At 49.2% G+C, this 14,341-nt stretch overlaps 2 protein-coding genes and 1 long non-coding RNA gene across 4 annotated transcripts in view; 1 reads left to right on the plus strand and 2 right to left on the minus strand.

The window, feature by feature from the left end:
* The first annotated feature begins 43 nt into the window (after window positions 1-43).
* Window positions 44-4,652, plus strand: guk1b (guanylate kinase 1b). Of its 2 annotated transcripts, XM_003974181.3 has the most exons (9): window positions 44-178; window positions 1,070-1,189; window positions 1,657-1,698; window positions 1,922-2,038; window positions 2,603-2,699; window positions 3,683-3,821; window positions 3,904-3,988; window positions 4,143-4,228; window positions 4,304-4,652. In XM_003974181.3, exons 2-9 carry the CDS (start codon window positions 1,078-1,080, stop codon window positions 4,331-4,333), a joined length of 708 nt encoding a protein of 235 aa, XP_003974230.2. In that variant the 5' UTR covers window positions 44-178; window positions 1,070-1,077; the 3' UTR covers window positions 4,334-4,652. The 2 variants fall into 2 exon arrangements, with proteins under 2 accessions (XP_003974230.2, XP_029684278.1); XM_029828418.1 differs by lacking the exon at window positions 1,922-2,038.
* LOC105417940 (uncharacterized) lies at window positions 1,428-3,672 on the minus strand. Its single transcript, XR_965388.2, has 2 exons — window positions 2,955-3,672; window positions 1,428-2,866 (listed from the first exon to the last, which is right to left on the minus strand). It is a non-coding gene; the product is annotated as an uncharacterized lncRNA (long non-coding RNA).
* Window positions 4,653-4,654: 2 nt separating the features above from the next.
* obscna (obscurin, cytoskeletal calmodulin and titin-interacting RhoGEF a) overlaps window positions 4,655-14,341 on the minus strand; it is a 29,418-nt gene continuing 19,731 nt past the window's right edge. Inside the window, exons 52-82 of the mRNA XM_029828417.1 lie at window positions 14,151-14,309; window positions 13,896-14,073; window positions 13,691-13,804; window positions 13,420-13,587; window positions 13,178-13,280; window positions 12,970-13,099; window positions 12,786-12,891; window positions 11,757-11,865; window positions 11,523-11,656; window positions 11,335-11,447; window positions 11,094-11,262; window positions 10,843-10,930; window positions 10,570-10,770; window positions 10,439-10,499; window positions 10,271-10,348; window positions 10,016-10,188; window positions 9,894-9,920; window positions 9,658-9,810; window positions 9,528-9,573; window positions 9,369-9,446; window positions 7,566-9,294; window positions 7,378-7,494; window positions 7,185-7,307; window positions 6,929-7,102; window positions 6,700-6,805; window positions 6,358-6,597; window positions 6,009-6,232; window positions 5,902-5,916; window positions 5,625-5,721; window positions 5,376-5,525; window positions 4,655-5,161 (exon numbers count right to left, since the gene is read on the minus strand). Of these exons, the coding sequence (XP_029684277.1) occupies window positions 4,981-5,161; window positions 5,376-5,525; window positions 5,625-5,721; window positions 5,902-5,916; window positions 6,009-6,232; window positions 6,358-6,597; window positions 6,700-6,805; window positions 6,929-7,102; window positions 7,185-7,307; window positions 7,378-7,494; window positions 7,566-9,294; window positions 9,369-9,446; window positions 9,528-9,573; window positions 9,658-9,810; window positions 9,894-9,920; window positions 10,016-10,188; window positions 10,271-10,348; window positions 10,439-10,499; window positions 10,570-10,770; window positions 10,843-10,930; window positions 11,094-11,262; window positions 11,335-11,447; window positions 11,523-11,656; window positions 11,757-11,865; window positions 12,786-12,891; window positions 12,970-13,099; window positions 13,178-13,280; window positions 13,420-13,587; window positions 13,691-13,804; window positions 13,896-14,073; window positions 14,151-14,309 (5,544 nt within the window). The 3' untranslated portion in view covers window positions 4,655-4,980. The remainder of the gene's footprint in view (window positions 5,162-5,375; window positions 5,526-5,624; window positions 5,722-5,901; window positions 5,917-6,008; window positions 6,233-6,357; window positions 6,598-6,699; window positions 6,806-6,928; window positions 7,103-7,184; window positions 7,308-7,377; window positions 7,495-7,565; window positions 9,295-9,368; window positions 9,447-9,527; window positions 9,574-9,657; window positions 9,811-9,893; window positions 9,921-10,015; window positions 10,189-10,270; window positions 10,349-10,438; window positions 10,500-10,569; window positions 10,771-10,842; window positions 10,931-11,093; window positions 11,263-11,334; window positions 11,448-11,522; window positions 11,657-11,756; window positions 11,866-12,785; window positions 12,892-12,969; window positions 13,100-13,177; window positions 13,281-13,419; window positions 13,588-13,690; window positions 13,805-13,895; window positions 14,074-14,150; window positions 14,310-14,341) is intronic.

The following is a 14,341-nucleotide window of genomic DNA, read 5'->3' on the forward strand; positions in this document are numbered from 1 at the left end:
ACTGTGGACCGGCTGAAGGGAGGTGCTGATAATTCAGACTGACAGTGAGCAGCCTGACGTGCACACACACACGCACACGCACACGCACACACACGGAGTCCATTAAGACGCCCGTCTCAAGGCTCTTCTGGTCTTGAACATCTTAACAACACAGACTGAACAAACAGCTCGAGAGAAGGTGAGTAAATATTTGCTCAATTCTTAAAACCCTTTTAACAAATAAGTTCTAGAAATTCATCAGCCAATCAGCTGCAACGATCAAACGATCCTCTAAACTTCCATCACTGGGGTGCTGAACCTGATCTGGCTTCCTATGATACAACAACTCTTCACGAGTGTGTGCAAATATGAATACTTGATCAAATGCTGTCATTTTTAAGCTCTGATTTGATTTAAAAGTGTCCTCTGAGGTCTCGGGTCGCCTGTCCTGGAGCTTTAGTAGCAGCCGGGTGCGTCGTATTAACCGGGCTGACTGACCTGCCAGGACATCATTTACAGGCAGCCTGAACATTAACCTCAGGATCTCGTCCTGTCTGCCCACTCAGCATCAGCGTGAAGGGGTTATTGTGTATAATCACACAAAATGTGCCTTTTGCTTATTGTTCTGACACAGATCCTCAGGTGGAACTTAAGGTTCTCCATGTACCCCCTCCTTCCTTTTCAAAGGAACCCCAGAGATGTGTATAAATGCCCTGGTCGCACCTTAATGCCTCCTTTCATTCACTTCAGATGTAGTCGGGGAGGACCGTGCATTCACACTTCTGCTCTATGCTCGTCAGACTCGGAGGAATAAAATAGTCCCGACACGACGCCGTACGGGCTTTAATGTCGTGATAGAAAGACTTCAGGGTGCCAGCTAGTGGAGATGTTAAACAGAAGAGAAAGAGCACAGATCCATTTTTAACGCTCTCCATGCCCACCCGACCGTGTGGAAGCTCGGGGGATTAGCTTTACTTCAAATTATGCTAGTTAATAGGATAGCTGTTGACCTTTGACAGGGTTGCCGCAGAAATGTAAAAATAGAAAGGTTTATTTCACCACATTTGAAAGGGACTCTTATAATCCCCAGTCAGAGCCATGTCCAGACCGAGGCCCGTGGTGCTGAGCGGCCCTTCCGGAGCGGGAAAGAGCACGCTGCTGAAGAGGCTGATGAAGGAGCACGAGGGCGTCTTCGGCTTCAGCGTGTCGCGTACGTCTGTGGGTTTCCCTGTTTGACCAGCGTCCTGTCTCAGGAGGAAGTGGGGCAGCTGGCCCACCGGGAACTGTGCTGGATCAGCAGCAAATATCACTAACTGAATTCAACAGCTTCGTCTGGCTCCACAGACCTGAATAATCACTGATTAGTTTTCAGAATTGTTGATGAGGTCGATGGACCAGAACAGATTTTTGAGGTTTGAGCTCTATATTTGCTAAAGGATAAACAGAAGATGACAGGTTTTCCTAAAGAAATAAAACAGGGATCAAACACAGGTCCCTGCTGGACTCCAGGGGTCACTTATTTTTATGGCCACCTATTGTCTTGTGCCATTTTTACAGAATGATTTAATATAATTAAGAACCGTTAAAGCCCATATGGCGAGGTTTTTTCCAGAACACAAGCACACAATGGACCGTTGTCTTCCTCTGGGAGTTGATGATGACATCATCTCTTTACAGACACTACCAGGAACCCTCGACCAGGGGAGGAGAATGGAAAAGGTACAGGAGACTTGGCTCGGGTTGCTTGCTGGGGCAGGAACGTTTGATTTAGAACTTTGCTAACAGAGCGCTTGACACCTCTTGTTTCTGTCCCACGTTTTCCCATCATCCCTCCTGTTCGACCCACGCCTCTTTTACTCCCAAGTGAACTGCGTGTAGCATGTGTAGCTGCGTTGGTATACAGGGATAAATCTCTTCTGTGCCTTTTTTGCTTTCTCCATAGGGCTGAACAAGCTCCCCATGCTACTGGGGGCTACTTTACTGCCCGTAGCAGACGTCTTTTCCTCGGACTTAGAAACCTCATTTTCGTGTCCAAATGATTCAGAACCCACAGATGAAGGTGACCTGAGTGTGATTCCCAATCAGAGAGATTAGGGCAGAAGGATGGGGGTTACTTTCATCAACCTGGCACACTGTCATTGGAATCTAGGAGCTAGTCAAAGATACAGAAATTTTACAGATCCAGGATCAGTCTACACTTTGGAGTAAAAAGCTTTTGAAAATAGCCCCCTGGTATTCCTCAGAAGAGAATCCCATCTCCCAAATCCTGCCCAATGGCTGTTAAAGCACTGATGGAGCAAGAATTAGCATTCAAAAATATTACCAATGATAAAATAAGACTTTGAAATGATTTTTTTTGGGGACAACATTTTTGCTTAATGTGTCCCCCTGACTCCATATTGCCATGCTAATGCTTGTATGCTATCAGTGCCCATTAGCAATAGGTGGTAGTGGCGTGTTTGAGTCTTCAACTGCTATTTTAGATGCCCAGAGGTTCGGTTTGTTGTGAGGACGCATGTCAAAGGGTGCTCTTTGGTCAATACATGCTGTCCTGGAGCTTCTGTGTTCTCACTAGACCTGTAATGATATCATCCGTGACCTCCGGACCCCTGGATGTTCACAGATTACCACTTCACCACGAGGGAGGCCATGCAGGAGGGCATCGACAATGGAGACTTCATCGAAAACGCAGAGTTTTCCGGAAACATGTATGGGACGAGGTAAATGTTCATCATCACAAGGGCCCGGCGGCAAAACGGGGTAGTTGGATTGTTGGTGGCTAATAAGAGGGATTAAGTCACGGAGTTTGGCCAACGGTAATTGAGCCAAAGCTTGGACTTTTCTGGGGACAGAGGAAACACTCAGGTCAGGCGGAACGCTGGAGAATCTGAACACAGAGAGTTTAACAGAACAAGGTCAGAAGAGCAGCGCGGCGGATCGGCTCAACAGCTGTCGTCAGGTTTAATCTCTCGTACCGTCAAGTGAAGACGGCTCTGAAGAGCTCGGATCAGTTAATCAGAGATTACCTCAACGCCTGCGGGGCTGGAGACAACTGTTAGGATCTCAGTGTTGATAGATCCAGGAGGAGGCAGAGGAATGCTCCACTAAACCTGACGTAAAGCCGTTTGTTAACACAGATTCTTTCAGGAGAAATAACAGCAGCTACAGTCCCGTCCAACCAGGCAGTGAAAACAGGAAGACAAATCCAGAACAGCAGACAGACCCCGCTCCAAAATCCAAGTAATTATTCTAACCGTCATGAACCAGCTAAACAAACAAGACATTAGCAGGACGCTTCCAGAACCAACAGCCGAGCACAGGAGGGACGGAGAAGCAGGTTTAAATACACCCGGAGACAATTAGACACAGGTGAGACACATGAGGGTGATCATGGTTGAGACGGACAGAGGAGGCAGGACAGGAAGACGAAACAGAGACTAAAACGAAACAGTAATCCAGCGATCCCGACGCTCGAGCGTGTGTATAGATAATAATACACTCATTTAAATGAGAGTGAAATAAAGTCTAACAAAGAACAGCAGCGAAGGACTTAAACATGTGCAACTATGGAACAGCTGATCCAGACCAAGGGAAGAATCAATGAGCAGAGATGAACCTGGATCTGTTCTCCTGTACACATGAAAGGGATCAAAGGCTCTAAAGAGGATCCTCCTGTTCTGTCTGTTGATCTGGTTCTCTGCAGTAAAGCAGCTATAGAAGACGTGCAGGCCCAGAATCTAATCTGCATCCTGGACGTGGACATCCAGGGGGTGAGGAGGATTAAGGAAACGGATCTGAACCCCATCTACATCTCCATCCAGCCCCCCTCCATGGACATCCTGGTAACACTCCTTCCAAGTTAACTTGAATATTTGGACAGTTGTCAGACCGTGTCCAAGTCCCGTCTCATGTTTCCTTCCACAGGAGAAGCGTCTGAGGGACAGACAGACAGAAACTGAAGACAGTCTTCAGAAACGTCTGGAGGCGGCACGCATCGACATGGAGCTCAGTGAGTTTCTCACACACACACACACGCACACACACACACACACACACACACACACACACACACACACACACACACACACACACACACACACACACACACACACACGCAGGCCACTGAGTCAAAGAGCAGAAGCTGATTCAATGACGTCCTCCAGGTCAGGAGCCTGGGATGTTTGATATGGTCATAATCAACGATGACCTGGAGAGGGCCTATGAGGAGCTGAAAGAGATCCTGGACGAGGTGAGTGAATACACACGTGATCGCACACTCATTATCATCCCGATAGCAAAAGCTTTTTTCCTTCTTTCTATACAGGAAATCAAAAAAGTTCAGGAAGCCAAATAAGAGGGCGACCGTTTTCTTGCCTGTGGAACCAAACGTTTGTGTCCAGTACGAGCACAAAGGGGCCCATTTGGAGGGTTGTGTTGATTTATGAGGGATAATTTGAATCATGTTTGTTCTCAAATAAGGAGGTGTGAGGCTTCTGTTAGACTTAGGATCAATCAGTGAGAAAATATAGGTGTGAAAAGTGTGAATTTAATGTACTTTTGGTTATTTTTGGTTACTTTTGGTTTGTTAAGATCCAGTTTGAAGAGAATATTCACGTGCGTACGTTTGTCGGTGTGTTTGCAAATGAGACTGAATAAAAACCAAGGAAGAACGTCCTTTTTCTGCCATTTAATCAATCCTTTCATCACTAAATTAAAACATTTAAACGTCACAGAAAAAAATTTAAATCTCCCACGAAAGCCGATAAATGATGTGTAACTTTAAGGCAAAAAAGGTTGATGTGGGTTGATAGAGTAGAAGGTTCGACTCATTCTATCCCTGACATGTTTTTATGGAGAACAAATGAAACTTGAGAACACACACGTGTACAAGCGAATGGATAAATATGCTCGGAAACTCATTAAGACGCATCACATGATCAAAGTGGGACCAAACACTCAAGGGACACATCTGGTGTGTCAGTAGTTGGGAAACGCTCCGTGTTACTGGAAGAAGGGACCCTGGAGCTTTGTGCGGACCTGGTCGCGCTTCTCCTCCTTCTGCGTCAGGAACTCTTTGAGCTTGTCTGTAGAGAAACACACTTTGGACTGGCGGCCTCTGTGTGAGGCGCGATGGGCCCTCAGCCAGGGGCTGTGCAGACACTCCGCTGCCGTGGGCCTCCCCCTGCAGGACACACACACCTTTATCCACCATGATGCCGACGGCATTTTTGATGTTTCCAGACGTTTCTATTATCATTCTAAATAAATGGCATGAAATTAGTTTGATCTTTGACTTGTAGCTCTTTATTTTCTCACCTTTTTATTGTAATTTGGGGAGTTATTTTCTCAAAATTAAAAAAAAAAAAAAAACCCAACCGTTGAAAGGGACCTCTCACCAGGATTTGTTATTCATGCTGCTCTTCATGAAGTTCAGGGCTCCCTCCGACAGGCCGGGGTAACAGCGCCCAAACTGGATCTTCCCTTTCTTGATGTTTCGGTCCTGCTCCGAGTCGAGCTCCGCGTGGAACGGGCTGTCGGCGCTCAGCCTTGCAGAAAGAACACAAAACGAGCAGATTACACAACGGAGTCTGAACCTCTACTAGGGGACATGGGTAGGCTTCATTTGTGGAGTTTTTCCATCTTACATGATAAACGACAGCACTCCAACGGCCCAAATGTCAGTTTCAGGGCCGACGCCGTGACCTTCGAGGATTTCCGGAGCTTTGGGAAGGACAATATAAACTGAGAACACAGATGGACAGAGGATATTGTTCTTATTGTGCTGTGCAGATGAGGCAAAAACAGGATGTAATGGTGACGGGTAAAAAGGATTTGGGGTTTGTTAGCTTAGGGTCAGCTGGGGTGGATGAAATAAGGCTGTTAGTTCCCGTCCATCACCGTCCGTCATCGACCGCTCTGTACCTTTGCTGAGGCCGTCTGTTGGAGCAGTCAAAGGTTGAGGCATTAGAAGAATCTACAGCAGCACAAATATGAGTGAGGTTTCTTCACGGGCCGAACCGGATCAGTACCTCTGCTCTCCGACAGGCCCTGGATGTGCTCGATGTTCAGAGGCTGGCCCGGCGTGAAGAGCTGAGCCGAGCCCAAGTCCACTATCTTCAGGTGGTTGCAGTCGTCCACCAGCATGTTGTCGGACTTCAGGTCCAGGTGGATCACGCGGCGTCCGTGGAGGTAGTCCACGGCGCTCAGAATCTGAACCAGCAGCTCTGCAACATGAGTCTCTGAATAGAGCTCTCTGGCAGGACACAGACCCAGGATTGACATACAGACACTCTACTGGTAATCTGCTATGTTTTTACTATGATGTAATAATGCTATAATTATCCTTTAGAGACCATGACAAGGAAGCTGCTTTGCTACCTCGCTGCCAGACTGTGGAGCAGCTCCTTGCCGGGGCAGAGCTCCTCCACTAACACCAGGTAGCTGCTGGTGAGGTAGGCGGTGTGCAGCTGCACCAGGTGGGGGTGATGAAGCTTCTTCAGGAGCTGATATTCCCTCAGCACCAGCTGCCTCTGCTCGGCCTTGTAAGGGGTGACCTTGGCAGCAAAAACCTGACTGGTCTCAACGTCCCTGCACATGGTGATGATGCTGAAACGCCCCCTGAGGGACAGGAAGAGGGGACGGAGGAGGGGAAGAGCTGGATTACGGGGCGGAGCGGCAGGCAGAGAAACAGGAAGGAGAAGAAACTATCCCCAAACCCACCTGTTAATCTCCGAGAGGAAACTGTAGGTCTTCTGGTGTGTCTGCTGATCCAATCCGATAACCTTTGACCCCGGTGATTCAGTCTGGATTAGAGGAATGTGAGTCTCTGGAAGCAGGAAACAAAAGTTTGGAATTAGACTGTTCTTATGGCACAAGCACTTGATTATGTGGAGGTGGATGCATGCCCACATATTCCCAACCTTCTGTATTATAAGTGTATGACTTTCACCTTCAGGGTGTGTTGCCATGACGACCGGCACAGAAGCGTCACTGAAAGGTCCGGCGCCTGTTTTGGTGATGCAGCTCACCCGGAACACGTAAGAGGCTCCTCTGGGCAAATCCTTCACCACATAGCAGCTGTCTGCCACCTCCTCTGAGAGGAGCGTCCAGTCCCCACCTGTGGCTGTGGAACACACGCAGCATTTCACCTGAGCAGGTAAAACCACATTGGTCCAAAGTGGCCGAGACGTGACGTTTGAACCCACCATCTGTACAGTACTGCACACAATAGGTCACTGGGTCACTAGAATGGACCGGCTTCCAAACCAGCAGCACTCCCCCCCCATCTAACTGGAGCACTTCAGGTTTACTGGGTCGCACCAGCAGACCTGGAAACAGAGGGGGGCAGATTAAAAACACTCAATGAGCAGCTGGTCTGTGCTTTACTTTTTTACCTACCTTTTGTCCTTTTGAACACGGGCATTTTAAAAGAAGGTAGGAGCTTGGTGGTCCTCTTTTTGGGACTCTCAGGACCGGTGAAGCCTCCAACCTCAGGTGAGACTTTTACTATGGGCCCTTTTGTAAAAGAAAACCAATATAAGGAGAGATAAATGATACAATGATGAAAAAAGATAATTCCATCCCACCTTTGCTGACATCCTCTTTGCTTGAAGACTTGGAAAACAGTTTGGTCAGGCTGGAGGCTGATGCTCTCATTCTCTTCCTCAAAGACATGGTAGGAGTATCGGGGCTCATGATCTCTCCAAGCGTGGGTCCAAACTCTGGGTTTTCCAGCTGGGAGTATGGCTGACCAGTCCAGGACTGCCTCCGGAAGATGTTCAGGAACCCCAGCTTTGGTGATTTTCCTACAGGTGGCTGGAGTTCCAGGGCTGGAGCTGACGCATGTCTTTGGAGGCCCCTGAGGTCCTTCTTGTCCTTGGCCCTGGGAGGCCTCTCTGGAGCCTGGAGAGAAGACAGGCTTGGACTGGGACTCGCCGTTAGAGGAGTGCCCAGCTGACCTCTCTGGTACGTAGTCAGGTTGGGGTTGGAGCGAGTACGATTCCGCGGTGGTGCCTGAGGAAATGAACTTACGGATTTAACCTCCGTGAAAGAAAATGGGGAAGATGAAATCAGAGGCTCCCCCTGATCGTTGTAGCCTTCGCTGTAACCTGATCTGGATCTTCCTCTCCGATGGCCATGACTCAGCTCCTCGTAGGAGCCGAGCCTGCTGGAGGAATCTGAGCCACCGTGTTCCAAATGAAATGATTCAGCCAGAGAGCCCTGGGAGCCTGTAAAGGCGCCTCCTTGTGTCGGCTCCTGATCTAGTTTAGAGAGTGCTCTATCTCCAGCGAGGAGGCGAGAGGGAAGAGCTGATCCCACCTGCAGAGGAATCCCCCGCACTGGAGCTACGGAGCCCCTCCTTCTTGTGGGTCGTTGAGGGATGGACAACAGGTTTCTTGCCGTCCCTTCGTCATCTGTGAAATCCTCCTTCAGGCTCTGGGAACCCTCTTCCTCACCTGACTTGGAGCAGATGGGTGAGCCGGGAGACAGCCGAGAGAACCCGTCAAGAGACCTGCTCCTCCTGTGAGGTGGGACATTGCCGTGGACGAGGCCGACGCCACTGTCGAACGAGCAGGACTTCTGCATCGCGGGTTGGACGGACACTCGCCTCTGGCCGCGGGCGGCATCCGTCTCATCCTCCACGTATTCGATCAGGGGCTCGCTAAGCCGCCCGGAAAGGCTTCTCCGTATTGGTTTGCGGCCCCTCTCCTGCTTTTTGGCTTGAAATTTATCCCGCAAAGTCATGTGTCTGGCAGACATGGGGGACAGCTGGTGCGAGGTGCTGTAGAAAGTGCTTCTGATGACGCTTCCACGTGGGATGCGGCCCCCCTCGCTCCCCGAACCCTCATCTCCATCAGAGAGGTGGAGGGAGGGGCTGCTGTCTTTGCTGAGCCTACGTTCCCTCTGAGGTGTCCTTTGGCAGGACGTCTCTGATGACGCAGCTGACTGCCTGCTCATACTCCGCTCCAGCACACTCCTCCTCTCAACATCTCCATCCTCTTCATCTCCCAATGTGACCTCCTCCTCCTCTGTGTCTAAATGGTGTCTGGGGAATGGTTCGGGGATCCGCGCTCTCTCCATCAGAGGATCGTAGTCGTCCTCGGTTTCCTCCTCCTCCTCAGTCTGGCTGTAGTGCTGGAAGAAGTCCCAGGAGTCGGCTTCGTCGTACTCGGACGACGAGCCGCTGCTCAGAGAGCTGCTGCTGTGTTCCTGAGGCTCACGGGGAACGGTAGCAGCGGTTTCCCTGAGAGGAGCATCCAGCAGCTCTGGGATGGGCCTGAGAGTGAGAACTGACCCGATGCAAGTCAACGAGCGCTGAGGAAACAGTAGACGATGAAAACACTGTTAGATCTGATCTGAGTGAAGAACAATCCCATGGATGATCCTACCTGCCATTTCCTTTTGGAGATAAATGCTTTTAAATTCCTTGTGTTGATTTCATCAGTGTCTTCTCCAGCAAGTTCATCCTGAACACAGTCAAATCAGGTTTGGGTTCTAAGATGTACGTAGTTTACACAAATCAGATCCACTGACACGTTTCCTCTCACCTGGAACCATTCGTGGCTCAAGGACTCAAAGGCAGATGGCCGTTTCCTTGAGGAAAAGGAGAATTAGCAGTGCTACATGTTTAATTTACCTGTGTGGCTTAAACTGTTAGCAAGAATTAAACATTTATACTCTGGATCTGGCTGGAGGAGGATGTGAAGAAAGTTCTGGGCCTCTGGGCTCCTACAGGTGACATCGGGGGCGTCCCAGTTCAGGGTTCCTTCCCCAACTCTGAGCAGTGTGGCTCGGTCTGTCTCACCCACGAAGGGGCAGCGGCACACAAGACTGTGGACGCACCGAATAATGAGGGAAAACGTGTCACTGGGAGGAAGATTAAAAGAATATCAATAAAATCCAGAGGCACCTACCATATGTAGGATATAACCCCGACAGACCTGAGGAGGCGATGAGCAAAACAGGTCAATAAAAGCAACAACATCCAGCAAACGTGCAGAAAATGTCATTTTTCAAACGTGTTAATGAAACCCACCAAATGTCGGTGGCCACAGTGACGGGCTCAAGGTGAACAATCTCTGGGGCAACAAACTCCGGCGTTCCCAGCATGCTGTACTGGTGCCTGGACGTGTCTATTTCTTGGCAGAAGCCAAAGTCGCAGATCTTGATCTCATCTCTCGGTGGATACACCATCAGGATATTATCAGGCTGAGACGGAGAAATTAAAACAGTCAATTCGTAGAAAAACTCTGATGGCAGTCAGTGTTTCTGACAAAACCAGAAACCTCACTTTCATATCCAGGTGCAAAATGTTCATGCTGTGAATGTGACCGAGGCCTTCCAGGATCTGCTGGATGAACGACCGGACCTGGATGGAACAAAAATCGATGTGTTAGTCCACAATTAAGGACGATGTGGAAATTTGGGAATGTCAATATGGAGAAAGTTATGCTTGGACCTCTCTCTCAGAAACTGAGCCTTTAAGAAGGAGATGGTCCAGAAGTCCATGGGAACAGCACCTGGAAAAACGTGTTAAAGAACCCTAAACCTGCGTTTAAAGGACCAGGACTCTTCCCACAGAGAGGATACATTTCTGTGATCAACACCAGAGTGCGTCTGGTGCAAAAGAAGTCCAGCAGACAGGCGACTCTGGGGTGGGCCAGGCGGGACAGCAAGTCCCTCTCCTGGAAGGCTCTGGTCCGCGTACTGCTCCGCACGGGTAGAAACTTGGCGGCAAACACCTCACCTGTCCTCCTGTGAACGACGCGCTTCACTACCCCGAAGGTGCCCCTAAAACACACAGGTCATGAGACTTCCTGGGCGAAGTGAAGGTATACACACTTGAGTTAAATGCAGGATCACCTTCCAATTTCATCATGGACGTCATAAACAGAGAACAACTTCCTCCTCTTTCCAAGCTCCACCTCTCTCTCCCGGTGCTCCAGAGGGCCTGCAGGAAAAACACAAGCAGAAATGCTGTGACTGGATCATCATGCATGATATTGGTTTCTTTGGTACTTTAAACACTAACAAAAAAGCCTGAGCTCACCCCAGTGGGAAGTGTTTTCTTACAGGGATAAACCTAGGAAGCTATAAAATGGAATCGGTCTCACCTTCCTCGACCGTCAGCTGGGCCTGGCAGGACTCGTGACCAGAGTCGTTGTAGGCAAAGCAAGTGTATATTCCGCTGTCCTCACCCTCGGGGCACACTATGGTCACAGAGCAACGGGCGCCATGCTGCGCTAGCTTTACATTCTCATTAGCTAGCAGCTCCTCTTCATCCTGCATTCACAGAAAGGGTGAACATTTAAGCAGGGACTTTCAGCTGGAGATCACTGACCTGTGCGCTCTAACCTTGTACCACTCAATTTTTGGTGCAGGTCTCCCCGTGATGATGGCAGTGAACGTAACCGGCTGGCCCGGTTCTACACACAGGTCCTCGTGGGGCACCTGGATGGTGGGAGGGGCTGAATATGACATTGGATTAGTTAGCACGTTGGCTGTTGTAATTAAACAGTGGTATAATGCTTGAGTGATGTCACCATCTGTAATCTCCTGCATGGATTCTGAGATGTAGAGCTCTTCCTCTTCGTCCTCCAGGAAACACGGAGGCTGCTGCAGCACCTGACCTTCTGTGGTCGACGCAGGAACAGCCCGATCGGCACTACATTCAGTTCTGAAGACATAAAATAGGAAGAAGTTAATATTATTCCCTGACCAATTTATGGAAATTTGACCCCTATCATGTCTCCAGCTGTGGAAGGTGGAGAACTTACCCTTCAGGGTCTGCAGAGGGGTGGAGCATCTTGGCAGCAGGAGCTGGGTTGAAGTCACTTTGCAACCACTTGTTGACGAAGGCAGTGGTCCAGCTGTCTGAATCTGCATCTATGAGAACCAATGAGGTGTGATTACTCTGAAACTCCTGACTCAGAGACTTGTGTAAAGATCAATGGGAGAAAAGTACAGTACCTTCCACACTGGCTGTAGTATAAATGCATTTCTTACCTCAGGCAATGGAGAGTTTTATACTACTAACCAACATCGACCTGACGCCCACTCCTACACGCTGTCTGCCCAGCACATGACCATCTTGTGTTTGTAGGAGTGAGGAGTTAGGTGGACATGCATTGGCGAGAGGAGGAAATGTTGAATGTTGGATGGTGATTTGTTACCATGGCAATGATGACTTACATGAATGGATCCGTGAGAAGAAGTTCCTGCTTCAGGACGGATAAAGGAAAGATGGAACATGTAGTTTATGGACAATGAAAAGATACATTCTCTCAGAATCAGCAGTAAAGATACACACAAAATACTCGACATTAATGTGAGTGTTCACTGATGCTATCTTAAAAACCCTGCAGCCTTTAATGAGAGCATGAATGTCCCGATTCATGCTTCCATCTGACTGGTGAAAACATCTCATACCCTCAACGCATCAGTGTTACGGTGTGTGAGGACGCAGGGGAACTGTGGTGCAGTTAATGTGGAGTACTGGAATGTGCAGATGAGGTTTAGAAATCTGTGGCGTAAGAAGAGGAAACGTGGTCGGACTTCCGTCATGGGAAGTCACCTGGACACGATGGATGAATGGTAGTGGTTTAACATGGGAACTGATGCGGTTTGGTGCAGGTTGTTGTGAAGAGATGTCGTCTGATGTGATGTAGAGGTTTGATCGGAGGTGAGGTGAGGTGAACGATGGCATGTGCTCCCTCTTTTCTCGAACACAGCTGAAAGTACATCCTTGTACAGCGTTTCCAGCCTGTTGGGAGGATATTTACCTTCAGCGGGCCGGGTTCTCCTACCTTTAGCAGGTAAGTCCTGAGGGTGGTCGCTCTCCACGTCAGTTGGAGGTACGTAAGCAGGACAAAGCCCGGCCTTGCATCGGACGCAGCCAAACTCGTTCCAGAGCTGCATTAAGTACACTTCATTTACTGATGACGATGACGAGGATGATGATACTCTGTTAGGTGTGTGTGTTTTGTTTACCTCACACTCGTATTGTCCAATATCAGCCTCTGTTGCACCGATGACCGTCAGACTCAGGATCCCACTCCGAGCATCATTTAGGATGCAATACTTTTCCCCGTTGAACAACTCTCGACCCTCTTTGGACCACCTGAGTACCCCGCAGAGTGTTTTTTACAGTGGTTTTTCACACATTTGGCAACTACAGACTTGGTTGTGGCTACTTTACCTGATCCGGGGTAAAGGAGTAGTGAGTGTGGAACAGGAAAACTGGATGTCTTCGCCCTCAATGAGACAAGCACTCTCCAGTCGGGACACAAATCTGGGAGGAGCTGGGGGGGTTGGATGAGCAGTCAGACCAGCAGCCATGATGAGTGTAAAAACAGTTGTGAAAGTCGGAGGAATCACAATAAACTGCTATAACCAAGAGGCAGAAGCGGAAGTGGAATGAACCCGAGGAGGTGAACGTACCCTGCACCACCACCTTAGCCAGAGTACCAGCACTGCCCATGAAGCTGTGAGCAAAGCAGGCGTACTGGCCGGAGTCCTGCGCACTGAGACTGTCTAGGATGAGCGTGCACGTCCCCGAGCGCTCTGCTAAGATGATGTGACGGGGGTCGTCCTCTAGAGAGAGGCCATCTGAGGGTCGCAGGTCATACGTGTATGAGTGCATGAACGACGAAGGCATACAACGGACAAATGCAGGGCCGCTCATAAGCCAGTGATAAGAATGAACTTTGACCTTTGAACCAGCTGACCGCTGGTGTCGGCGATCCGGTGACTTTACAGGTCAGCTTAATCGTCTGTCCTATTTTAGTCGTCCAGTCAGACAACAGTGACTCAAACACCGGCGGTGCTGTTTGAAAAGAAGCATCGGAAAAAAAGCTAAAACTCAACAAAAAGGTCCGCCGACTTGTTGTTTACACTGTTGTTTATTTCCCACTTACTGTTAGTAGGCAGGCTGGTACGCTGCTGAAGCTCTTTCAGGTCCTTCAGCCAGGAGAGTTTGACCAGAGAGGAGCGGCCCTGCAGCGTGTACCTGCGCAAAGAGCCCCTGTGCTCGTGCCACAAACCCCACGACTTCTCATCACCATCCACGCTCTCCTTTATTTCCACGTCATTTAACTGGGGAGGTGACAGAAGTGAAGTGATAGTTGGATTCTGTGGATTTTTCCTGCACACTGAAAAAGAACAGGGCTCACCTTCATCTTGTTTTTGAAGGTGAAGGTGTCAGCGTTCACGCTGCCGTCTCTTTTCAGTTTGCACAAGACGATGCATTCTTTAAAGAGGAAGACTTGTCTCTGGTGCCCTCTAGAGGACACCTTCACTTCTGGATTCTCCTCCCACACTGTAAAGACTCCCTGAAGGGAAAATTCTCAATCTATGAACCCAA

The sequence above is a fragment of the Takifugu rubripes genome, chromosome 20 (assembly GCF_901000725.2).
Source record: "Takifugu rubripes chromosome 20, fTakRub1.2, whole genome shotgun sequence".
NCBI classification, from domain to species: Eukaryota; Metazoa; Chordata; class Actinopteri; order Tetraodontiformes; family Tetraodontidae; genus Takifugu; species Takifugu rubripes.

Coding starts and splice junctions, on each gene's coding strand:
- guk1b (XM_003974181.3), top strand. CDS start 1,078: ATGTCCAGACCGAGGCCCGTGGTGCTGAGCGGCCCTTCCGGAGCGGGA. Junction 2,700..3,682: donor GGAAACATGTATGGGACGAG/GTAAATGTTCAT, acceptor GGTTCTCTGCAG/TAAAGCAGCTATAGAAGACG. Junction 3,822..3,903: donor CCCCCTCCATGGACATCCTG/GTAACACTCCTT, acceptor TTCCTTCCACAG/GAGAAGCGTCTGAGGGACAG.